The sequence below is a fragment of the Halichondria panicea genome, chromosome 13, assembly GCF_963675165.1.
Source record: "Halichondria panicea chromosome 13, odHalPani1.1, whole genome shotgun sequence".
Classification (NCBI taxonomy): domain Eukaryota; kingdom Metazoa; phylum Porifera; class Demospongiae; order Suberitida; family Halichondriidae; genus Halichondria; species Halichondria panicea.
In genome coordinates, this window is record NC_087389.1 from 5,242,883 (window position 1) to 5,268,887 (window position 26,005).

The following is a 26,005-nucleotide window of genomic DNA, read 5'->3' on the forward strand; positions in this document are numbered from 1 at the left end:
CCTCTGATTATAGCATGTGACTGGACTAAATTTGCGGTCTTGTACACTTTCCCTTTGCGCATAAAAAAATTGGAAACCTGAGGTTTTCAGTCTCAACTAATAATACCAGCAGCAAGCAGCAAGCATGGCGCTTAAGATTCACTGGAAAGCTCCTCTCCAAACGAAAGGATTCTTCAAGATCGTTGAATTTGTAAGCCTCTATAGATTACTGAAATTGATAATTATGATGACACACCTCTTTTTGTGACACAGGTAGTGGCCATTTTGTGCCTCTCTTTGGTTGCCAGCTACCATTTTTCTGGCACCTTTGTTTGTCCCGGTATTGCCACCGACACTCAAAACCATACGCTGACTGTCGAAACATCTTATCCACTGTACAGTTGGACCCTCCGAAATGTCACCCTGATCAACTTCGTCGACCCTGCCCCAATCACCATCATTAATAATACGAATGGTAATTTCGCGAACACGCTTCTCGGGCAGGGTGCTCAGTTGTATGTCACATGGAGTGTGGCTACCCTCATGTACTGCATAGCAGCCATCTTCGTGTATATGGTGGTGACCGCCAATGAAGAATTAGAGAAGGTCATGGACTTGCTTGTGTATGCGGTAAGTTAGTTATTTTCATTTATTTGCTGTAGTTATTCATGTTGTGGTTTTTACCTGTGGCTCAACAGTTTGTATGTTGCTTCTGCGTGTGTAATTATTTTTCGACTATGTGCTTGTATACAAATATTAACCCTCCACACACCACCATAGGATGTTATTTTCCATGTTGTGTGGGTCTTCTTCTGGTTTATAGCGTCGGTGGATTGGGCCGTGCAGTACAACATGTTGTCTGAGGCCACTCACGATGTTCTCACTGCGAACTGCCCTGGCAGAATCTCCCCCGCTCCCTCCTACTCCTCCACTGCTCAGGCTGGCATCGCAGTGGTGAGTGATAAACTACTATCCCCTTTCCACAATCCCCACTCTTCCCCCCCCCCCCCCTATACTTACCGTAGTTACTAACTGTACTGGAGGAGAGAGATTTGTGTATTGTCAGCCCTTATCAAAGCTAAAGATCTTGAGTGATAAAAAAATCTCTATTCTCTCGATGACAATTCATTAACAATACCTTACATGTTTGTGCAACACAGTAGATGTAGTTACATATAATTGAGATAGTACTAATGTGATGATGTCATTATTCTACAAAATTTAGGGGGGGGAAGGTTCACCCCTGCCCCCCCTCCCCCATTAGATGAAACCCTGGATATATACCACACCTACAAGGAGGATGTGCACCCATATATCCGCTACTGTGGTTACTCCGAAGCGTAGCCGAGGGGTATGTAACCACGGTAGCGGAGGATATACGGGGTGCATATCCTATGAGTAGGTGTGGTATATCTGACTTATACCACGCGACGAAGCACTATAAAAGAACCTTTCCCTGGCAACAATTCCATGCAGCCGTCAAAGAGCTATATATTTCAGCAACATGTCAACTACTACAGATGCTCAGGAGCTTCCTTGATATAAGCGTAGTGCATGACCTACGGAGGCTTAGCTATCTTGCTGGAGAGCAGCTCCGACCGTCCAGCATGGCTCCTTTCTGTTTGCTTGCTTTCATATTTAAAGAAAAAATCTTGATAAACACCTTGAAAATTGTGCATGCCTGGATCTGTATGTTATTTTTTATAATTATTATATCATACAGCTGTTGACCAATGAGATTGATTAGTGGTGACGTAAGTGTGGTGTAAAACACTATAAAAAACACTAAGTGCAATAGTTTGTTCAGTCAATATCCATTCTATTGCTTTTTTCCGATTGGGCATGGGGTGAGGGGAGGATCGACCAGGAAGCATTGAATTCACTTTCTGTCGAGTTTTCAAGGTTCCATGTCAGTCCAATCCGCTGTACTACAATCTACGCCTCCACTCCACCATTGCAAAGCTCCTTCTTCTTCTCGTAGTGTTGCAATCCGACGTCTGTTCTTTCCAGTATTCTCAAAAAGCGTTCCACAAACTCTATTTTAACCACGCCTCACGCATACGCAATGACCGAGTTAGATCGACCACACCCACTTTCAGAATATACGTCTTAGTAACCACCTTGGTTATGATTAGATTCCCTCGACTTCGCCTCGGGCTAACCGTAACCGCGGAGGTTACATAGACGCATATTCTACTCTATCCTATACTCCTACTGTACATGTATAATAACGCATAAAAACGCATAAAAAACGATTATGCGTGGCTGATTTAAAAAGGATATTTTTTCTCCAGGTGTTTGGTTTTCTCTCTCTGTTTCTGTGGGCTGTGAACATCTTCTGGGTGTTTATCGACACTCCCTGGTACATTCAAAGGAAGGGCAACAGTGGATCCTATGAAGCAACACCTTAAAAACTTTTAGCTTTATAACAGATTTATACTATAATATTACTTACTATACTGTAGGTACGAGTGTATTGTGTTAACCTTTCTCTGATTGTCTGATTGTGTGATATCTTATGCTAATTAATTGTATTTTGTTTCTAGATCCAATATTTCTGTTCTGTAACTCTAAAAAAAGAATGGTGAAACAAAAACGTTTGAACGGTACCGTTTACTCATTAATTATTTATGAGCTAGATCTAGATATTTTTCCTTGGCTCTGGCCGCCATTTTAAGTGGAGTTAGTCTACATATTATTATTTTGTGAGTTTCTTGGCCTGGAAAGAAAAAACGCTTCGACCCGCCCTCCAGACTGGTAAGAACACAAACTTGAAGTGTTTTAAAATGACTACTAGTTTGTGTTGTTTCTAGTAATTTGATGATCGATAAGCTTCCACTGGAAAATGTTTTTGAAGACTGATACAGGATGATACACCAATATATTTATCATGTATGTGCTTCAAATTTTTATCATGGCATTTAAAGTTTCACAAAAATCATTATAAGAAAATCATGAGCAAACTGTTTACCTATACATAAGTGGAAAACAAAAAATTATGTGGAGAAACGGGGGTTCGAACCCCGGGCCTCTCGCATGCAAAGCGAGCGCTCTACCACTGAGCTACATCCCCTCACATGTAGAAACTTGTCATAAACGTCATTTTAATCGTTTCTAATGCACGTGACCAAAGCCAGTTTCTATAGAGATTGCTGCTGAAGAAATACTTTATTTAAAGTGGAACTGAAAAGCATTTTCAATTCAATTATTTCAAGCCAGCCTAAAATTCCTCTACAACAATAAAGATTTACTTTATTTCAAGCCTGCCTGAAATCCTTGTGTCCAGCAACCTAACTATGGGCTGTGGAGCTTCTGCAGAGCCTGCAGTTCCACCCCCTGCGACAGGTAAATTTTATAATGTGTATTGACTTTACAATATATAGCAATTTGCATTCAGAGACAGCGGGGCCATCTCAGAAATCTCAGCAGAAGGTAGCTGCAAAAGATCCTTCCACTGGAATCTTACCTAAAAGCCAGAATTCCTCAAAAGCTGTAATGTGAGCATCCATTTGAGTACAACATATCAGTATAGGATATACCATACCTACGAGTAGGATTGATAGGCACCCATACTATCCTCCGAGTATAGGTATGGTACAGACTAGCCTCGATTCAAGGCCGATTAAAATACGGCCTGGTGCGCATGCGCTTCAAATTACCCAGAATATTGCGCACTATCACCCCTGCAATATGGGATTGTACTACGAACGTAAAACCTTAATAAATTATACCGGAAATTAGTCCGTTTACTTTAAGAATATGTTCCGTAATACTTTATCTCTGTGACTGAGTTCTGTGAAGCTGTGGCTTATGCCGTGTATTGCGTTGGTCTAGAAGGCTTGAACACTACTTTTAAGACAGAAGAGGCTCTCATCTACGTCTAGGATGGTCCTATAGCCGGGTTGTCTTTGCAAGTAGCAGTTTGAGGCACCATACACTTCCCATAGCCTGTACAGATCCAAGGTAAGACATCCTGACCATGCAACCGTCATAGAGGCAGATGAGAGCCTCTTCTGGCTTCAGACTAGTGTGAAAGCTTTCTGGAACAACGCAATAGAGAGCTAAGCTGATGTACAAAGATAGAAAATAGATGAGAAAGAAAAAAGGGGATTCCCCAGATTCTGGTGAATAAAGTAACGCATGCGCACTATTCACCATGCAATAGGTACCAGGCCGTATTTTAATCGGCCTGGAATCGAGGCTAGGTACAGACTTACACGTGACCGCAGCAAAAAGACAACAAATCAATCCACGACTACAAAAGAACAAGACGGCTATATGCAGCTGTCAAAGAGCTAGTTGAGCAACACGGCTGGTCCAAGTGTTGTACGTTCGTACATTAGAGGTCCCTGCTGCATGCAGTTGCAAGCTCTTCTTGCAAACATATATAATAATGACCACGACCATTCAGTGACTTATCAAGGCTTATAGCTATCTTGTTGGAGAACAACTTCCGTGGCGTTGCTTTAGTCTTAGTACCGTCAAGCATAGCTTCTTTTTCCGTTTGCTTGATTAAATGAAAAACACCGTGCATGCAAACGAGAGAGGCCACTGTTTTAAGTCTAACAGGTTCTGTTCCACATGCAGGTACTTATAGTTTTATACGGTGTGGGGTAAGCATAATATTATGTGATAAATCCTAAGTGGACGGAAACCGCAAAGCTCAGTTAGTCAATTTTGCATGCCATGCACTAGCTGCTGGCGTGTTTCTGGCTCAAGCTGGCTTAATTGTCTCTATATACTATAGTCTATAGTGTTGCATTTTGCTATATAAGCCTCGTTTACTGAAAGTTCTGCATGGTGTACGGTGGAATTTAGCTCCTTTTAATCTCTTACGCAACTACAAATCATAACCTAAAGCTATTAAAATTGTGGGGGCTATAGAAAAAAGTTGACAAGAACACGAATCATCATGCAACGCTAATCCCTTCCCTCTTATAAAATTGTCATTCATGTTATAATTATTTTCCTACAGTGCGAGTAAATCTAATGCACCAAGCGAGCCTGGAGGTGATGAGGTTAATAACGACCAACCACCAACAATAGCTGTAATGTGAGTTGTGAGTATAATTATGTTATAGTTATTGACTGGTTGACTAAGTAATTATGGCTTATAAGCAACCAATGCCGAGGGCGCAGCCCGAGGCTGAGGTTGTTTATAATCCATAATTACTAGGCAACCAGTCAACAACTGATTTATTTACTGTAAAAACAACAAAACAGTCATTTGAACATCAGTGGAAACAGTCAAGCTTGCTCTCACAGCATCAGAATATGCAGTTAGAACAGTTACAGGTAGCAGTATATTGTAGAGCAAGCTAGCTACACATGAGCTAGCTGGAAGCCATAACTTGACCAGACCCGCCCACCATTATTAAAATGCAGCTGCATTTTGCTGAAGTTTGTTACATGTACCTAGCTCAGCTTTGCTTTAGTCTACCTAGTCTGTTATTGTCAACAACACCACAGTCTACTTGTAATCCTTTACTTCTGAGCCACAGCCTTAACTACTGAGAAACCACAGAGCAAGAATTTGACTGCAGGCCTCGTGAACATGGTAGCTAGCTCAAATACTGTCAAGCTTACTACACAAAATTTTTGAATATTATTGCGTGCATGTACCAGATGCATCATTTCAATTCAAATCTGCTGAGGAAGTAGATTATAAGAATAGTGCCTGGGGGAAGTAATTATATAATATAATTACTGGACATCACCTAGGATACGGACTGAATCAGTAAATAAATAAAAATTATCGGCCCAATATTGTTGCATCTATAGCTATCATGCATGTGGCTTTATTTTACACATCGTTATTTGTTCATGCAGTGCCAGTGAAACCAGTGATCCAGAGGGTGATACAAACTATCCCGATCTCTCAGAACACAACAACCATATGGCGAAACATCTAACCAAGGAAATGTATGACAAGCTTGCTCCACTCAAAACTGTCAATGGTTTCACTCTGAACCGTGCGATTCGAACTGGGGTAGAAAATCCTGGTCACCCCTTCATCATGACTGTTGGAATGGTAGCTGGAGATGAGGAGTCATACCAAGTTTTTGCCGATCTTTTTGATCTTGTCATTGAGGCTCGCCACAACGGATACAAGAAAAGCGATAGCCACAAGACTGATCTCGATGCTACCCACCTCATTGGCGGAGATGATCTTGACCCAAAGTATGTGCTCTCTTCAAGAGTTCGTACTGGCAGAAGCATTTGCGGTTTGTGTCTACCTCCTTTCTGTTCTAAAGACGAGAGACGTGAAGTTGAGAAGATTGTTACATCTGCATTGGGTTCTTTTGGAGGAGATTTTGCTGGCAAGTATTATGCACTCTCTGATATGGCAGAAGAAGTACAACAACAGCTCATTGACGACCACTTCCTCTTTGACAAGCCTGTCTCCCCTCTCCTACTAGCTTCTCGCATGGATCGCGACTGGCCAGATGCTCGAGGGATATGGCACAATCAGCAGAAGAACTTCTTGATCTGGGTGAACGAAGAGGACCATACACGCGTCATCTCCATGCAAGAGGGTGGTAACATGAAGGAGGTGTTCACTCGATTCTGTGAAGGACTGCAAAAGTTTGAAGCTGCCGTTAAGTCCGATGGCCACGAGTTTATGTGGAATTCTCACCTAGGCTATATTCTAACATGCCCATCTAATCTCGGTACTGGTTTGAGAGCTGGCGTACACCTCAAGGTCCCACTGCTCAGCAAGCACGAGCAATTTGAGAGCATTCTGAACAGCCTGCGATTGCAGAAACGTGGCACTGGTGGAGTCGATACTGCTGCAGGAGAAGACGGTGTGTTCGATATCTCCAACACGGATCGATTGGGCTCCTCAGAAGTTGATCAAGTGCAGAAAGTGGTGGATGGAGTGAAGCTGCTCATTCAGATGGAGAAAGCATTGGAGGCTGGCGAGTCTATTGATAAACTCATACCAAACTAACAAACATTGCTTGCCTTACTGCCAGACAATATATACATAGCAGTTCATGGGGTATAAATTATTTATTGTTATCATTTCAACCCATAATTGTTATTGTCAAGGAACGATTGTGGTAACGGGTTCAAATAAATCGAGAGCACTATAGCGCTGCACTGTATAATCTGCACAAAATTAATAGGATTGAGTGATGACAAACAACACTAAGGCAATTGAAATTTAAAAGTTCTCGATTGGAAAGTATAGTACTCTACAGTGACAACCTTTGTCCTCAGATACTCTATCAAAGTATACAGATTGAGGTTAAAACGAAGCAAGAAATATGAAGCTATATAATTATAGTCGCAAACATACAGCTGTATAGCGCTTTATTTTCGATGTCAAGTGGATCGCTCAAATAAACATTTTGCAGATTACGATAGAAATTCAAATGGCCACACCCCTACAGTATATACTGTAAAACAAGTGAGTTGAAATTATAGAGGATGCAATTACTGTAGAACAAAAACTATAACCCGTCAGAGACATCTTCAGCAACTTATACAATAATTATAGAGAGGCCTAAATTTACAATACCGGCAGCCAGTAAACAATTATTTTCGAGAAACTATACTAACATTTCAAGGTTACCGTTGTTTGAAGTCAATCACGAAAACTGTGAAATTTTAGTGCCTCAAAATAATCATAGCACTATAATTACGGTAAATGAAATGTCCCTATAAAAACACAATGGCCATGCATGGTTGTTTGTAGTTATAGGAGTGTCCACATAAAAAACTGTATAATTATACGTGGCTTGCTAACACGGGTTGAAACACACATAATGATGTTACCAGCTGTATAATTATCTGAACTCAGAGGTCAAAAGACATCATCTCTCAGTCCTATAATGTGTGTGTGGTGTGGTGTGTGTGTGTGTGTGTGTGTGTGTGTGTGTGTGTGTGTGTGTGTGTGTGTGTGTGTGTGTGTGTCAAAAGACATAATCTCTCAGTCCTATAATGTGTGTGGTGTGGTGTGTGTGTGTGTGTGTGTGTGTGTCACTGTGTGTGTGTGTGTGTGTGTGTGTGTGTGTGTGTGTGTGTGTGTGTGTGTGTGTGTGTGTGTGTGTGTGCGTGCGTGCGTGCGTGCGTGCGTGCGTGCGTGCGTGCGTGCGTGCGTGCGTGCGTGCGTGGAGTGCATGTGTGTGTGCGTGGAGTGCATGTGTGTGTGTTATATGCATGGCCATGGTGTGGGGGGCTATACAGTCAAAGGAATTGTGAGGAGAATGCATAATGATAAAAGTGCTATTGGGTGTACACACGGTTACCTATTCCATGCAATCGGAAAAGTATCATGCTCAGATGGTGATGATCTATGGACTCTCCATGCATGCACTATATACACGTCAAAGGAACCTGCTCTATTTTGCATTGAAGCCCGTGCTGCATTACGGACTGCACCCTAGAAATATACGCGCTAACGCTATATTATGATAGCTATAAGTTTTAAAATTATGATTGACATAATAATTGGTTGACATAATTAACGTATATAATTCATAATACTGCCATTGCATATCACTGTGGATTCATTTGACTAATGGTTACAATGCCGTATACGTGATGTACAATTATACGTAATATAAAGGTCAAGGTTTACGTAAACAAAAAGTCTCAGAGCCTTCTACTAATTGTTGTCCATACTGCCCACTTGCTTCCAGGTCTAAAGTTACGCTGGTAGTTCCACCTGGAGGTTTGAAACTAACTGTCCATTCATTTTGATTCTTAGCAGCTTCTACGGCAACCTCTTTGAACGGGGTTTTACCGCCATAGAGAAAATTATATGATACTGTTCCACTGAGCTCCAGATCATGGTGATCTCTAGGCATGATATTTAGAATATTGGCGAAGGCTGCCATCACTTTAATTGTTACCGTCTCTGACGGTTTAAAGGTGCTCGGCATATCAATAGGTTCAATTTCAATAGTTGGTTCATCTATACGAGCATCAACTTCCCCGACACTAACATTGTCAGATACTTCAAGGGTATATGTCACTGCAGTTATTTCAATTTTCTCAGTCTCTTGAATGTCCCATTTTAGCTGACTCAGCTCTTGCAGTCTGGAGGTGACTTGTGCACAGAGGGCCAGTAGTTCCGTGTCTTCCTTGCAGGCTAAAGCTCTTCTGGCAAAGCTCAGAGCACCCTCCATGCTCGTAATGGCTGTCTCGTGATATTCTTTCTGTGCCCACAATTCTTTGAGGTCTTTCGTACAAGCATCGTCAACATCTTTAAGCAGCTGTTTTCGTGTTTCTTCAAGTTTGGCAAAGAGTTCATTAATCTCCTTATTGATTTCACTTTTTAATGGAGCACACCTTTTCGCCTTGTCCTTTTCAACCAATGAGATGTATTTTAAATTAGCTTCAAATTCTTTCAACTTGGAATCCGTGAAGTCAGCTAGCTTACAAATGGTATTTTTCGCTTCCATCCTTGTTTCGTTGTCAATAGTCCCAATATCATGACCATAACAGTGTTTCTTCACAAAACAGTGCACACAATCCAACATTTGACATGACTTGCAGTAAACCTTGAGATTCTCCTCTGGGTGGATAGCACAATAGTAGGTCTTCTTTGGTTGGAACTTAATTTCGTTTTCCCCGTTACCACGTTCATGACTTACAATTTTGTGCGAACTAAACGTCTTGTATCGTTTGTGAGCTGCTAGACAATCATTGCAGATGTGGGAGCAGGTGTTGCAATAAGCCACTGCATTGTTGTTATCCTCGCACTGCTGACAAGTGGCCGGGGTGTGTGTGTCCTCCTTGCTTGGTATTAATGTGTAGTCATTCAGAAACCCCTTCACTCCATTAGGGGGCACCTAAATGTACATGGGAACAGTTGAGGTATCTAATCAGCAAACGAACCAATAATGTAAATGTACACAGGGAAGTGCAGGGGAAAAGGCATACACATGCACAATTGCCCTGTGTGTGCGCAGGTAGGGTGATCATTGGTGTGTGTGTGTGTGTGTGTGTGTGTGTGTGTGTGTGTGTGTGTGTGGACACAAATGTTTGAGTGAACTATATAGACACTTTCATGGACTGCTTACTGCTAATGAGACAGTATGAAACAATTGGCTATTTAAAGTTAAAACTTATTTTGAAGGCGACAAAAAACACTCTTTTCTAATCGATCTAATCGTTGCTTTATAGATTCACGATCATATCCTCATAATAATGTTATAATAAGGTCATTACATTTATCCGTTTTGTCGTAGAAATGATAACGCATTCTAAACCCTATAGTTACGATAATTATGCAAAGTACCCTCCTTACTTGATGCTGTGCCCTGCACTGAGGACAAGTGAGGTGGTCTTTAGTCTTCTCGTGAGCTCCCTCCAGACAATGGAGACAGAAGCTGTGGCAACACGGCAACACTTTGGGCTCTCTGAAACCACTCAGACACACACTACAACTCAACTCCTCAGCTACTGGCAACTCTATGCTGGCCATTTTTAGTAGCACATGTTTTGTGGGGTGCATGATATGACATGCATGTGATATGATGGACCTTGTGTGATTCGCCACATCCCTCTAATTGGTTTGGAAACAAGCCACAAATACATGCACATAATTATACTATAGACATACATACACACACATGCACACACACACACACACACGCACGCACACACACACGCACGCACGCACGCACACACACACACACACACACACGGCATGATCTATACAGTATCTGGGTCCACTCCACTATAGTCTGCACAGTCAAGGGAATTAACTTAGAATAGGATATACGGACGGACTGCAGCGGGGTCTTGAATCGGTGGAATGGAACGGTGGGGAATGGACTATTTTAAGATACTCTGACAATCATGTATAACTAAGAATGTAAATGTACAATGTGCAGTGTGCAGTGTGGGGGAAAAAACAAATAATTATGCAGACTAAGCGCAATCATTCACAAACTATACCGTATAGCCGGTAATTTTCGTGAAAACTACTCAAATAATATTAAAATTTGTACATGCAGCTCAGGATAGTGATGTTGAAGCTATTGCAATGGAATAATTTCGTTTTTAGCTCTAAAAATACAAAAATATCCACCTTATCGGTATATTTATAACCCATGCAAGCAGGCTATATGATATATGTACAGTCCCCTCCTTACCTGATGCTGTGTCCTGCACTGAGGACAGGTGAGTAGTCTTCTCGTGAGCTCCCTCCAGACAATGGAGACAGAAGCTGTGACAACACGGCAACACTTTGGGCTCTCTGAAACCACTGGCCATTTTCAGTAGCACACATGCAGTTTTGTGTGGGTTAGGTGTATGACATGTGTGATAGGTTCCCAGGCCACACTACACACATCACAGACCCACTATCAGTTTACAGCCCCATGGAAACAAGAAATTTCACGGAACAGCAAGCCACAATTTATGAGGTATTAAAGTCTATGCAGTTTGGTGGTCATAAGTTAACCTTGTCCTACTTTACTGAATAGATAACTCTATTCTACCAGGTTTGCTTAAAGCTCCTTGTAAAAAGCGCTTATCTTGATAATTAAGTTTCAACCAGCTAAAAGTTAGCATTTTTCCATGTAGAAGTCTTGCATGGCATACTTGCCAACCACATAAAGCATAAATTAAGGCATAAAATTGACCACAGGGGTCAAACTCAACACATCTGCTATGATCTATAGTAGCCTTGAGACCAGCCGTTTGTTATCTGAAAGAACGCCTGGTCAAGTTCCAATGTAGAACTCGTTTAGCTGAGTCAGCGAGTGGTTAGGCTTGAGTAATTGTGAACATGACTGCGGTAACCGCAACCACACAATACTATAGCCAGCTGCACGTTACTGGAGGCATCATAATGATATTCACAGGCAAGCATAATTATGGTTGTTGCGGGCAATTATCGGTCCAAGAAATTCCTGGACCAATTAGATAAGTTCTACATTGGAATTTGACCAGGCGTTCTTTCAGATAACGAACGGCTGGTCTCGAGGCTAGATCTATATAGAGTCTAGTGATATTCATGGCCAAAACATCAATTCTAGGAACTCCCCTGTACATGTATATTTACCAGCTCAAAACAAAATGGCAGAGAAACCAACCACTTGTCCAGTGTGCACTGATGACTCTAAGGGCCTCATACCTATTCCATGCTGTAGGTATGGTTGCTGTAAGAAATGCTTGGAAAAGATATCTGAGAATAACATAAATAATGAAGTAACTTGTCCACAGTGTCAACAAAAACACAAGGTGAGATATAACCGGTTTGTTATATCTACCAGTAGGTACAAACTGGCGGTATACTCCACATAATTATTATTGTACTGGTACAAGCATACACGACATTGTACACATTAATTGTGATATAGACTCTATACATGTACATAAAACATAAACGTTAGAAAGTACATGTATACATGCAGGTGCCAATCGGAGGTATTGAGGACTGGAGGGATGCCACTGAGCAAAGCCAGCAATCAGAAACTCCTGCTCCACAGAATATACCTACCGAAAGCCTTCCCACATTGAGAAAGTGCTCTGTACACGATAAATACGATAAAGAATGCTATTGCAAGACTTGTGACAAGTTAATCTGTTTCAGATGCTTCGCAGAAGGGCACAACGGTCATGAAAATGGGTTTATCGATCAGAACACGAGAAGAGAAGTCCAGAAAAAGATAGAAACGCTCATTAGTGATACCAAGGCTACGTTTGCAAAAGCTCAAGAGCATTTTGAATATATTAACAGCATTGAGATAGCGAAAGGGGAAAGGAAAGAAAAAGAACACTTAGAATCTCAAATAAAGGAGCACTTTGATCCGAGGATTGCACAACTTCAACGACAACGAGATGAAACATTAAAAGAAGCCGAAGAGGAATGCAACGGAGACCAGAAAAAGATTTGGAGTAGACAAACAAAGTTTGAAGACGCCATTAAAAACTACAAGAAAGCTCTAGATGACTCGGAAGAAATAGTTGAATCTGACAACGACCAGAAAGTTATACAAGATGGGCAAGATATTATAAACGCCTTGCAAAATGTCACAAAGCTAGGACTAGATCTGAAGGACACTGAAGCATTAGAATTGGAATCTAGAAAATATACACCACCAAGTTCTGAAGATCAGGGTAAAATAGAGCTAGTTACGACAGAACCAGAACTGATACTTGAACCTAAACTTATCCCACAAACGGTATACCTCAAAGAAGAAGTACGTATTGAATTGCAAGTGTCCCTGAAAATTGGAGAGTACAAATCGAAAAAGAAAGGAGTGTGCAAACCATGCGTGAAGATAACCCACGGTCATAACCAGGTCGAGATACCAGATCACACTATCGAGAGGAAAGAAGACAAATGGTTGATTTCTTTCCACCCAGTTGTTGCAGGGCACCACTCAATCGTTGTGAGTGTAGAAACAGACTTTGCAGGCAAGAAAATCAGCAATAGGATGGACCACGCGATCAAAGTCAAGGGGAAAAAATCGATTCAGCGAGGAGACATGGTGGAGAGAGGGCCAGACTGGTGCCAACAAGACGAGAGGCAAGAAGTAGGAACGGTTCTTAAAGTGGACGAGGGAAAGGTACAGGTAAAGTGGGTGGACAAGGAGGAGGAGTGGTTTAAGTGGGGGCTCGGCGGCTCGTTTGAAGTGCAGCTGAAACACGTGGACAGCAAAAAAGAAGCATAACAAACAATCACACTCTATATATAGTAGGAACGTAATTGCACTGCTAGAATCAAATTAGAAAAATGTGTACATTGTACAAGATCAATTATTACCCCAAGTTTGATGATGATAATTACAGTATGTATTGCCTAGCAACCATATTATGTTAGGTTACAAGCCTCATAAGATGGAATTGATCAAGATGTTTCCCCAGATCACACGCATACATACAGAAACAGTGACCATGCATACCAATGCACCCACATTATATGACCACTGGTGCCCATGGTGATGCTACACATGCATTATATTACCACATAGATAAAATCTCCACAATTTGGATCCTGCCAGTAATCCAACAAATGGCAACCCTACGACTACAACTCCTGATAATCCTGCTAATCCGACTGCAGCAAAGTGATGTGATAGCTGCTGCAGCTACTGTACAGAGAAAGGAACAATTGGACAAGGCTAATGCTCAAGTATATCAAGACGGTGATGATCTATGGACTATACAGTTCACTCCACTACACAAGGGAACCTATTCTATTTGCATTGAGGCCCGTGCTGCATACGGACTGCAGGCCGTTAGCAACAAGTATTGATGTGACATGCTTGCATAATAAACTCAGAACACACGTTAATTTGTACAAATAATTACCATTGTGGATTCATTCGACAAAACAAAATAATGATAACTTACATACAATAATTATGCAGTACAAAAGTCAAGCCATACACACAGATAAACAAAAACTCCGACGAGTTGATACTGATTGTTGTCCATACTGCCCACTTGCTGTCAGGTTTAAAGTGATGCTGGTAGTACTTGGAGGATTAAAGTAAATTGTCCATTCATTTTGACTCTTTACAATTTGCACAGCAACTTTCTCTGCGACCGATTTTTGGTACGAGTAATATCCTGGAGCATGTCTAGAGCCTGAACACGACGCTGATCCACTGAGCTTCAGGTTATGGTGTTCTCTAGGTTGAACATTTTCAGGAGAACTGGTAAAAGCTACCATTACTCTGAATACTACCATCACTCCTGGTTTGAAGGTGCTCGGTATTTTAATAGGTTCAATTTGAATATTTAGGATAGCAATATGAGTGCCAACTTTCCCGACACTAATGTTGTCAGATGTTGCAGGCGTCCATTTCACTGCAGTTATTTCGATTTTTTCAGTCTCTTGTCTATCCCATTTTAGCTGACTCAGCTCTTTCAGTCTGGAGGTGACTTGTGCACAGAGGCAGGGGCGGATCCAGGGGTGATTTTGAGGGGCTGAAGCCCCCCCCTTTTGAAAAAACTACCATGTGTTGTAGTCTGACTCTACAACAATTTTGCCACCAATTATGCATCTGTAGACTCACTTAAAATCACTTGAGAGATGCTAGACAACAGCTACTAGGAGTATAAAGGATCTAGGGTAGCTAGCTGGACGTACCTAGCTAGCTAGCTAGCTGTACGTACTTACGTACATCTGATCAGTACAGTATCACCATAGTATTAAAAGTAAGTGCAGAGGTCAAAGTATTCTACTCATTAATATGAAAGTTCAAAGGTCAAATCTTGCCCCTTTCTAGCTAGCCCCCCCCTTTTGTTTTTCCTGGATCCGCCCCTGAGAGGGCCAGTAGTTCCGTGTCTTCCTTGCAGGCTAGAGCTCTTCTGGCAAAGCTCAGAGCACCCTCCATGCTCGTAATGGCTGTCTCGTGGTATTCTTTCTGTGCCCACAATTCTTTAAGGTCCTTTGTACAAGCATCGTCAATCTCCTGGAGCATTTTTTTTTGTTTTTGTTTTATTTTTGCAATGAGTATACTAACTTTCTTACTAATTTCATCTTTGATTGGAGCAGAACTTTCTGCCTTGTCCTTTTCAACAGATGAGATATACTTCCAGTTATTTTCGAATTCTCTTAACTTGGAATTAGTGATGTCAGCTAACTCATTGATGGTCTTCTCTGCTTCCATTCTTGATTCATTATCAATGTTCCTGATATCATGACCGTTATGTGCGCTCATAAAACAGTAAATACAAGCTAACACTTGACATGACTTGCAGTAAACCTTGAGACCTTCTTCTGGGTGGACAGTACAGTAGTAGGTCTTCTTCGGCTGGAGCTTACTTTGGCTTTCCTCGTCACCACTGACAATTTCGTGCGATCGAAAAGTCTTGCATCGTTTGTGAGCTGCTAGACACTCATTGCAGATATGGGAGCAAGTGTTACAATAAGCCACTACATTGTTGTTATCTTCGCACTGCTGACAAGTGGCCGGGGTGTGTGTGTCCTCCTTGCTTGGTATTAATGTGTAGTCATTTAGAAAGCCCTTCACTCCATTAGGGGGCATCTATACATGTGTAAAGCAAAATCAGGTATACATGTACGACGGTAAACGAAATGTGTATGTATGCATGACAGTCTAACGTCACCTACCTGATGCTGTGTCCTGCACTGAGGACAGGTTAGGCTTTTCTTGTCTTTGGTCTTCTCGTGAGCTTCCTCAAGACAATGGAGACAGAAGCTGTGACAACACGGTAACACTTTGGGCTCTCTGAAACCACTCAGACACACACTACAATTCTCGGCTACTGCTAAAGCTTTACTCAGAGCCATTGTCTATATAACTTCACAGAGCAAAAATCTTGTTAATTAGTGATAGAGTACATACGGGCCACAAACATACCGATGAACAATTGTCAATGATATTCATAAATACAAAGCATTCAATAGGTCAACATCATAATAATTATGATTTCAGCAGAAAAGCTATAATAACTTACAAATAGCATGAGACCAAGTGTTTTATGAAATATACAGGCACAAGCACGACTCGAGGGCAGAGCCCCAAAGGCGAGTTGACCGTATATCTTGCATAAAACACGAGGGATTCTCATGCATGCTATATAATTATGCGTGTGTTTTATATCACGACGACCCCTTACCAAATCATCCTCGAGGCTACGCGACTGTGTAATAAAAATAAATATAACACAGAAGAGACTGTATGACTTTTGTTACACGCTTATAAAATTAATCTTGACAACATGATATAAATAAGTCGGATATAGTACATGCAACCACCTACATGTATACCACATAAGTATAATTATAGTCATACTGCGTCTTCACAATAAAAGCATTACACCATAACCTCCCTAAGGAACAAAAAAGTCAACATAATTGATACAAATAATGGTAAAAGCCACACTAAGATTGTAATATGAGAGAGAGCTACGTACTACAGAGAGCTTACGGTTACATGCATGCATGTGTATAGCTGCAGCTAGATATCTGTTACTGCATGTGTGTACAGAGAAAGGAACAACCGGAAAAGGCTAATGCTCAAGTATACCAAGACGGTGATGATCTATGGAGTATACAGTTCACTCCACTACACAAAGGAACCTATTCTATTTGCATTGAGGCCCGTGCTGCATACGAACTGCAGGCCGTTAGCAACAAGTATAGATGTGACATTAAGAAACGAGCACAGGTGTGTAAACATTTTAACTGGTACTGCCATTGTGGACTTACCTTTACAAGGAAAATCTGCATACATGTACATGTGGTGTTTAAGATGAAGCCTTACACAAGTATATAGCACAAATGACGTAACACAATTCCGACCAAATTTAACATTGAACCTATACTTGCGCAAATAAAGTTTTGCAGTGTTTGGAAAGTTTTTTTGTTCATCCCGCCCACTTGCTGTCAAGTTTAAAGTGATGCTGGTGGTTTCACTTGGAGGAGAAAAATCAAATGTCCATTCATTTTGACTTTTTGTAACATTCATGGCAGCATTGTCTGTGAAAGCTTGTGGTATATAGGTGTCGTCGTTGGCATTGTTTATATACATAAGAGTATGCAAGCCATGTGTGAAGATAACCCACGGACACAGAGAGGTCGAGATACCAGGTAACCATGGGCACCAGTGGTCGTGGGTGCAGTGATAATCAGATATGTATGCATGCATGGTCACTGTTTCTGTATGTAAGTCAATAATTACATAACAGTTAGACACTGTTTTGGAGGTGTCTATGGGATTTAGAAGCCCAAAGGCACTGATTTAGTATCCCGAGCGTAGCGAGGGTACTAAAGTGGCTGAGGGCTTCTAAATCACATGGACACTGACAAAAGTGTCTAACTCATTTAGATACTAGTGCGCATGCGCAAACCGCTTGACTACAATACAATTACTTGACAACGGAATACTAGGTATACTAAGTAAATTTGCAGGTATACTAAGTCCCATATAGTATACCTGCTCTGAGGCACTTTTCCCATGTACTTCCCATGTACTTCCCATGCATGTAGATCTTATCAACTAGTGTCTAAATAATATTATTATATACATATAAACTTGGGGTAATAATTGATCTTGTACAATGTACACATTTTCTCTAGTAGTACAATTACGTTCCTACTATACTGATCCACTGAGCCTCAGATTATGGTTCTCTCTAGGCCAGAAATGTTTAGGTGTATAGGCGAAAGCTGTCATCACTTTAAACAGTTATAATTATAATTAGTGATCTAAAGGTGATCGGCATTTCAATAGGATCAGTACAAGTTTCGGATGTCTTGCAGTAAAGATTATCCTCAGGGTGAACAGTACAATAGTATGTCTTCTTCGACTGAGCAGTACTTTCAATTTCAGATTCCTTGTCACCAATGACAATTTCGTGCAATCGAAACGTTTTGAATTCTTTGTGAGCTGCTAGACACTTATCACAGATATGGGAGCAAGTGCTGCAATAAGCCACTGCATTGTTGTTATCCTCGCACTGCTGACAAGTGGCCAGGGTGTGTGTGTCCTCCTTAATTGCTGCTCAGTAACGTGTTCAGACAATCATGTAACCCAGAATGGACATGTATACATATACACAGTGCCGTGCAGAAAAAAAGCACACACATGAAATTTACAATACTTAACAGAAGCTGTGACAACACGACAACACTTTGGGCTCTCTGAAACCACTCAGACACACACTACAACTCAACTCCTCAGATACTAGCTGGCAACTCTATACCGGCCATTTTTCAGTAGTATACATGTTTTGTGTGGGTGACGTACGCGTGCATGACATGCATGATGGACATGCATGTGTGATAGGTTCCCCATATATATACACACGTATCCCAGATTCCAATATCAGTAATTGAGTTCACAGAGTCAGGCCCACATGGAAATAAGAAATTTCACACAACAGCAAGCCACAATTACACAGTAAAAACAGATGTGTTATAATAACATAAAACATCTCAAATAAAATGCATCATTTGAAATTTAATGTAGAAATGACATAAATTAACACTAAAATACGATGATGCATCCCATATAACATATGTGTTTTTGCTGTGTACATGAATAGTGAGTTTTTGGCCCTCAATAAATTCGTCTGAATTTCAAAATTTCATAACCACTGAATATTCCTTAATTAAAAAGCTCCTTCTAACTATGTATATGCTTGCTGGACCAGGCCAAACTCAATGCAAATAGAATTTAGAGTCAATGACACACATTTGCTGATATTCATAAGTTATCCCACCTAGCCAAAAGAATTCTTATTAAACCACAAAACAAAATGGCAGAGAAACCAACCCCTTGTTTAGTGTGCACTGATGACTCTAAGGAGCTCATTCCTACTCCATGCACGAATGGCTGTAAGCTTGGCGAAAAGATATCAGAGAATAATATAAATAATGAAGTGACTTGTCAGCAAAAACACAAGGTGAGCTGATATAACCATTTTGTTATACCAGTAGGTACAAACTAGCGGTATACTCCACATATTATTGTACACATTATAATTGTAAAACAAGCGTTACAAAGTGTACATGCACATGCAGGTGCCAGCTGAAGGTGTTGGGCAAAGCCAGCAATTAAACAGAACCTCCTACTCCACTGAAAAAGTGCTCTATACACAAGAAGTACGATGAAGAATGCTATTGCAAGAATTGCCACAAGTTGATCTGTTTCAAATGCTTCGCAGAAAAGCATCAAGATCATGTCTATGGAGATATCAATGAAGAAACGAGGAAAAACGTACAGGAAAAGATAGGCACGCTCCTTAGAGAGACCAAGCCTACATTTGCTAAAGCTCAAGCTCATCTTGAATATGTCAACAGCATTGAAGGAGCAAAAATCGAAAGGAACGAAAAAGAGCACTTAGAATCTAAAATAAAAGAGCATTTTGATTTGATGATTACACAACTTCAGGAACAGCGAGCTGAAACATTACAAGAAGCCGAAGAAGCATGCTACAGTGACCTGAAAAAGATTTGGGGCCAGAAAACGACACTTGAAGACGCCATTAAAAAATACAAGAAAGCTCTAGATGACTCGGAAGAGATAGTTGAATCTGACAACAACCAGAAAGTTATACAAGATGGGCAAGTTATTATTAACTCTTTGCAAAATGTCACAAAGCTAGAACTAGATCTGAAAGACAGTGAAGCATTAGAAATGGAATCTAGAAAATACACACCACCATGTTCTGAAGATCAAGGTAAAGTAGAGCTAGTTACGACAGAACCAGAACTGATACTTGACTATAAACTTTTCCCACAAACTATGCTCCTCAGAGATAAAGTAAGTATTGAACTGCAAGTGTTCCTAAAAATTGGAGATCACGAATCGAAAAAGAAAGGAGTGTGCAAGCCATGTGTGAAGATAACTCACGGACACAGCGAGGTCGAGATACCAGATAACACGTACATTATCGAGATGAAAGAAGACAAATGGTTGATTTCTTTCCACCCAGTTGTTGCAGGGCACCACTCAATCGTTGTGAGTGTAGAAACAGACGTTGCAGGCAAGAAAATCAGCAATAGGATGGAACAATCAATAAAAGTCAAGGGGAAAAAATCGATTCAGCCAGGAGACACGGTGGAGAGAGGGCCAGACTGGTGTGAGCAAGACAAGAGGCAAGAAGTAGGAACGGTTCTTAAAGTGGATGAGGGGAAGGTGCAGGTAAAGTGGGTGGACAAGGAGGAGGAGTGTAAGTGGGGGCTCGACGGCTTGTTCGAAGTGCAGCTGAAACACGTGGACAGCAAAAAAGAAGCATAAACAATCCCCTAGTAATTGCACTGCTATACAGTATAATTTTAATTAGTAAAATGTGTGCATTGCAATTGTACAAGAGCAATTATTTACCCAAGTTTGATGATAATTAATGATTACTTACACCTATATGTACGCTAGCAACCATAGGAAAATATCGTGTGATAGGATTCAAGCCTCAGAAGTAATGGAATCACCTTGATCAAGATAGTTCCCCAGATCACACGCATACATACAGAAACAGTGACCATGCATGCATACATATAACTGCACTCACATTGTATGACCACTGGTGCCATGCCGCTACACATGCATTACCACATAATACATTTAAGGCAATACTGAAAGCATGTGATTAAAGTAAGTGAATTCATAACAGAAAACTTTTAAAGAAAATATAAGTGTAAAGAAGCTGCTTGTGTGTATAAGGTGTTTGCTAGGTCCTTTCAGGCATTCAAAGTATCGACAATGGCTACACCATTAACAAATGAAATTTCAACAAGTAGCAGTTCAGCTTCGAACAGCAACCTTCCCAATTTGGATCCTGCCAGTAATCCAACAAATGGCAACCCTACGACTTCAACTCCTGCTAATCCGACTGCAACAAACAACAATCCTTCACCGGCAAGTAACCCTAGCCCTACAGGTATACTCAACACTCTGCCTTCAAAACTTAATGCCGCTATTGAGGCTATTGCAAAAATTCTACCCGATATCAACAAAACTATCCAAGAAAATGAAAGGCAACTTGATGAAATGAAACGAAGGGCAGAAACTGGAGAACAATTTGACCAAACTGACTTACATCTTCAAGAATTTCAATCTCGAGTTACTGAAGCAAAAACGTTTTTGAACATCCTAAAACCATTAGCTGAGTATGGAGCCAAAGATAAAACCGAAATATATGCTGAACTAGAGAAACGAAAGCAATCTAAGCTTCAAGAGTTCATCAACGATTTGCGTGCAAGATTTGGAACATGCCGGGATCAATTTCTTAAATTTGAGGGATCCTGTAACGAATTCGAAAGAAGAGCCTCAGACAGTATTGAAAGAACCAAAGCCAGTGTCACTAGCAACAGCCAGGAGGTGAGGGAAGCACAACAGAAGTTCACAAATGCCTCATTCAAAATGACGCTTGCTGTAGGGACATGTCGCCTTTTTGCAGTAATACTTTTCTTGGCATCGGTTCTGAGCATTTGTGGATACATATCACAGCCATGGACAACCATTATTTTTTCAGCATTGATAATGTTTGCAGCATGGATTTATCAATACTTTTTTGCAGAAGTAGCGGTGACTGAGAGACACACAGCAATACACAAACAAACAGCACACAGGAGCATAAGAAACGAACAGAAAAGTATTCGACAACTTCAAGAACAAATGTGCAAAATCAAGCAACAAATAAGCGAGAAATGGGAAGATTTACAGCTAGTTCATGATGAAATGCAAAGAATCAGAAAGCCTTACGGATATGACACAATAAAGCACAATTTGGAAGTATTGACTGTACATTCAAAAAGAATTTTAAAGGATCTTGAGCAAGTTGGTGAAAATTTAAGCAGCAAGCCGAATGAAATTGTGAGTGACACCGTGCCTGGAGGTCGAAACGAAATAGAAGTGGTCCATAGTTTCCATGAATTTATCGAGGTACACTCTGACAATGGAGACAGCCCACAAGTAGCAAGGCAATCACAGACTGTATACGAAGATGCTTCACAGGAAGTTTCACAAATTGGACGCTTAAAACATCCTAGTCCAGAGTTTGGCCCGAGCAGGAAGTTTTCTTTGGTCAAGATATCCTCTGGAGCCCAATCTATCCACGAAAGGGTTCACTTCTCTTTAAACGAATTCGAATCAAAAATGAAAGACGGTTGCAAACCAACTGTCAAAATCGCTCATGGCTACAATAGAATTGATATTCCTACACTACCAACTGTCAAGCAACATGGAAAACAGTGGCTTGTTGCTTTCTCCCCAGTAGTGGCGGGTTGTCACCTGATAACTGTCACCATAGATACGGAAATCACAGGAAACGTAATTCAAAATGAAAGGATCATGATCGAAAACAGAGAATCGATTCAGCCGGGTAACGAAGTGGAACGAGGTCCTGATTGGAATGATATAGATCAGCGGCACTGTGTTGGTGAGGTTTTGAGTGTGAGCGAGGACGATTCGGTGAGAGTTCAGTGGAGAGATGGGACAGAAGGAGAATACAAGTGGGGGCAGGATAACTCATACGAGGTGCAGCTAAAAATGTGACTCGATCTATACAATTAGAAACAATAAAGTACACATAGTTAATACTCTTTCAACTATAGTCTATAGTAATAATTACCTTGCGCACATGTAAAAGTTGAACACTTTAAAATTTGATTTTGAGCTCATAATTCTAAAACAACTTTCAAATTGTATGTCAAAAAAATCGATGTATATACGCAACATGCATAATTATAAAGAACGGGGGGAGGCCCTGCAACACAAGAGGGTTAGATATTCATAATTACCACAGGTATTCCAGGTATAGTGTAACTAATATCAGGCAGTATTAATTATAGCTTTAGCTGGCAGACAGCGTACAGGACAGGACATAATTACACAATATGTACATGTTACGATGTAGCACAACGGTTAATGTAATTTTATGTAGCCTCAGGTACACACTTAACGCCCAAAGAAGTCACACTATATACATGTACAACTGAGTACAATCCTCATGTTGTATACTCAAGCCATGTTACAGTATCATATCATAATTACACAAACAGAAGCCACAAATACAATTAGTGTTATAGTTAGCACACACCACAGATAAGAGCATTGTGCACCTGCTAGTCAGAATGTAACTGCACACTGCCATGTTAAAATAATAACGTGCATGCACTGCATGTACGTACAATTACCCAAGTTTGAACATTATACCACTTAGTATATACACGTTTACATTTACAATCCTGTTAACTACATGTATAAGCAACCAAGTCTATATGAAAAGGTCATGCAGTGGTGGTGTTGATGTGGTATGGTGCATGGGGCTATGGGTCGAAGGCAACAGTGTTACCTTTTCTTAAGACTCATTTAGTATAATGGCCACTTTAAATATTCATAACATTTCTAAGATTGTATAGTTCAGGGAATGAGCAAAGAAAACTTGATGCCATAAAATTTCACAGAACAGCAAGCCACTAATTATTGATAAGAGTATACACCACAGATAAGATTCGAACTATTGTGCAATTCCTAGCAAGTACTCCACAACAAAGACAGGGACACCACCATTATTTTAGGCAGACTATTTAATAGGCAACACATACCGTCAGCATCAGATGATTTCAGCAGATCCAGAGATCTAAAGAACGAGCAATGGCGGAGAGTGCAGTGAAAGAAGAGCTGAAATGTTCCATTTGCTTGGACAATTTCAAGAATCCCAAAGTGTTGCCGTGTTGTCACAGCTTTTGTCTCCATTGTCTGGAGGGAGCTCATGAGAGAACCAAGAACAAGAAAAGCCTAACCTGTCCTCAGTGCAAGGCTAAACAGCAGGTGACAAACTACACGCTATAATTATGTATACATATATATACATGCATGCAACCTAGCTGTTTAAAATGTGCAACCTATATGCATGTACTGACAAAGATTATATCATAGTACACACTTACTATAAATTCGGCTTATAATTATTATAATTATATACAGGTTCCTACCAATGGTCCCCGTGGTTTCCCCGATGATTACACCCTTGCTAATCAGAAACAAGCTACTACAATCACACCAGTTTGTGAGCAATGTGATGATAGCAACAAACCAGTGGCGTATTGCCACACCTGCTCAGACTGCCTGTGTGAAGAGTGCTTGAAAGCTCACAAAAGAGTAAAAGCTCTTCGAGATCACAAGACAGTCAATATCACTCCTGGAAACGCTCTTGATATCGGGCCCCAGTCAAAGAAGAGCTATTTGTGCAGTATTCACCCCAAAAAACCACTAGAGCTTTATTGCAAGAGTTGTAAGAGCTTGGCCTGCCTCCTGTGCTTTGTGGGGCTACACAACGGCCATGACATTGGAAGCATCAATGGTAAAGCACGACAAAAAGTGGAACAAAGTATCAACAATCTGGTAAAAGAAACAGATTTAAAATTGACAGAATTCAAAGACAATTTAAAATACGTTTCTGCCCTTGAAAATGAAAAAACAGAAGTTTCAACTCCACTCAAAGTTGAAGTCGATAAGAAGGTTAATTTTCTCATTCAACAACTTGAAGCAAGGCGTAAAGAACTACACAAGGAGATTGATGATGCTTGTACGAAAGTCCTTAAAGAGCTATGGGCACAAAAAGAATACCATGAGACAGCCATTACGAGTATGGAGGGTGCTCTGAGCTTTGCCAGAAGAGCTCTAGCCTGCAAGGAAGACACGGAACTACTGGCCCTCTGTGCACAAGTTACCTCCAGACTAAAAGAACTGAGTCAGCTGAAATTTGACAGTCGATCCGTAGAGAAAATTGAAATGACAACCCTCGAATTTAAAGAAAGTAATGAACAAATGCCTGTATTTGCACAGCCTTTGGGGAAAGTTTCCAAAATGGGAAGGTCACCAGTCGGTGCTAAACTTGTTGTTGGGAAATTACAATCAGCAGCTGCTAGGCCAACCATACAAGTCACCACCGATAAGCAAGAAAATCATATCCTATGTCCTTTAGGTGAAGACGCTCGCATTCAAGTTACAGCAAGAGTGAACATGAACGGAAAAAATGCTCTAAAAAACACAAAACTAACCATTTCAACCGAATCAAATGTGGGTTTTGGTAATACTAGACGCCACCCAGTATCTTTTTACGGTGCTGAACAATTGCAAATAGATGTCCAAGAGAATACTCAACCCAATAGTTGGACAGTGATAGTCAAGCCTAAAAGTATCGGGGAATGCAGAGTAACATTTCGAGTACGTGGGAAATATGGAGACACACATCTGGAAGATAGTGCTGGACATATTATTGTTGAAGCATACAACATTTAGCTTTTGTTGAACTCCTAAACGCATTTGACAGAGAGTATAATTGTGCAATTATGTAATTTAGAATATCGTAATTTAGAATATCGTGCACGTAGTTATATACCAAGATTTAAACTATGCAACAATTATTAATGAACATTGCACACATAAATTATAGTACTGTGTAGTACATTATACTCACATCTTAATTTGCTAAACATTGACTGTACGATGGTGCAACGTGTACTATGGGGGCCGGGGTGTGGCTATTTAGTGTCCATGTATAAATGCACAAGAAGTTTACCTTGTAGATAATAAACAAGGTTATAACAACGAACTTAAGAAATCACCTGACT

At 40.6% G+C, this 26,005-nt stretch overlaps 7 protein-coding genes and 1 non-coding gene across 8 annotated transcripts; 5 read left to right on the forward strand and 3 right to left on the reverse strand.

Annotated features, from left to right (window-relative positions):
* Window position 1: 1 nt before the first annotated feature.
* On the forward strand, window positions 2-2,575 carry LOC135346917 (synaptophysin-like protein 2). The gene is made up of 4 exons (XM_064544703.1): window positions 2-190; window positions 253-609; window positions 760-933; window positions 2,274-2,575. Exons 1-4 carry the CDS (start codon window positions 125-127, stop codon window positions 2,388-2,390), a joined length of 714 nt encoding a protein of 237 aa, XP_064400773.1. The 5' UTR covers window positions 2-124; the 3' UTR covers window positions 2,391-2,575.
* Window positions 2,576-2,980: 405 nt separating this feature from the next.
* On the reverse strand, window positions 2,981-3,052 carry Trnaa-ugc (transfer RNA alanine (anticodon UGC)). Its single transcript has one exon. It is a non-coding gene; the product is annotated as a tRNA-Ala (tRNA).
* An 89-nt stretch (window positions 3,053-3,141) lies between these two features.
* LOC135346906 (creatine kinase B-type-like) lies at window positions 3,142-7,035 on the forward strand. Its single transcript, XM_064544685.1, has 4 exons — window positions 3,142-3,324; window positions 3,377-3,476; window positions 4,955-5,032; window positions 5,809-7,035. Exons 1-4 carry the CDS (start codon window positions 3,276-3,278, stop codon window positions 6,929-6,931), a joined length of 1,350 nt encoding a protein of 449 aa, XP_064400755.1. The 5' UTR covers window positions 3,142-3,275; the 3' UTR covers window positions 6,932-7,035.
* A 1,400-nt stretch (window positions 7,036-8,435) lies between these two features.
* Window positions 8,436-10,983, reverse strand: LOC135346903 (E3 ubiquitin-protein ligase TRIM45-like). Its single transcript, XM_064544683.1, has 2 exons — window positions 10,241-10,983; window positions 8,436-9,782 (listed from the first exon to the last, which is right to left on the reverse strand). The coding sequence occupies exons 1-2, from the start codon at window positions 10,445-10,447 to the stop codon at window positions 8,556-8,558; spliced, it is 1,434 nt and encodes a 477-aa protein (XP_064400753.1). The 5' UTR covers window positions 10,448-10,983; the 3' UTR covers window positions 8,436-8,555.
* Window positions 10,984-11,932: 949 nt separating this feature from the next.
* On the forward strand, window positions 11,933-13,722 carry LOC135346904 (uncharacterized). The gene is made up of 2 exons (XM_064544684.1): window positions 11,933-12,183; window positions 12,357-13,722. The coding sequence occupies exons 1-2, from the start codon at window positions 12,019-12,021 to the stop codon at window positions 13,617-13,619; spliced, it is 1,428 nt and encodes a 475-aa protein (XP_064400754.1). The 5' UTR covers window positions 11,933-12,018; the 3' UTR covers window positions 13,620-13,722.
* Window positions 13,723-14,208: 486 nt separating this feature from the next.
* On the reverse strand, window positions 14,209-19,188 carry LOC135346911 (E3 ubiquitin-protein ligase TRIM33-like). The gene is made up of 2 exons (XM_064544695.1): window positions 16,031-19,188; window positions 14,209-15,944 (listed from the first exon to the last, which is right to left on the reverse strand). The coding sequence occupies exons 1-2, from the start codon at window positions 16,208-16,210 to the stop codon at window positions 15,183-15,185; spliced, it is 942 nt and encodes a 313-aa protein (XP_064400765.1). The 5' UTR covers window positions 16,211-19,188; the 3' UTR covers window positions 14,209-15,182.
* Window positions 19,189-21,128: 1,940 nt separating this feature from the next.
* On the forward strand, window positions 21,129-23,061 carry LOC135346895 (uncharacterized). The gene has a single exon (XM_064544676.1). It carries the CDS (start codon window positions 21,129-21,131, stop codon window positions 22,920-22,922), a length of 1,794 nt encoding a protein of 597 aa, XP_064400746.1. The 3' UTR covers window positions 22,923-23,061.
* A 962-nt stretch (window positions 23,062-24,023) lies between these two features.
* On the forward strand, window positions 24,024-25,673 carry LOC135346902 (E3 ubiquitin-protein ligase TRIM45-like). Its single transcript, XM_064544682.1, has 2 exons — window positions 24,024-24,200; window positions 24,357-25,673. The coding sequence occupies exons 1-2, from the start codon at window positions 24,024-24,026 to the stop codon at window positions 25,671-25,673; spliced, it is 1,494 nt and encodes a 497-aa protein (XP_064400752.1).
* The last annotated feature ends 332 nt before the right edge of the window (window positions 25,674-26,005 follow it).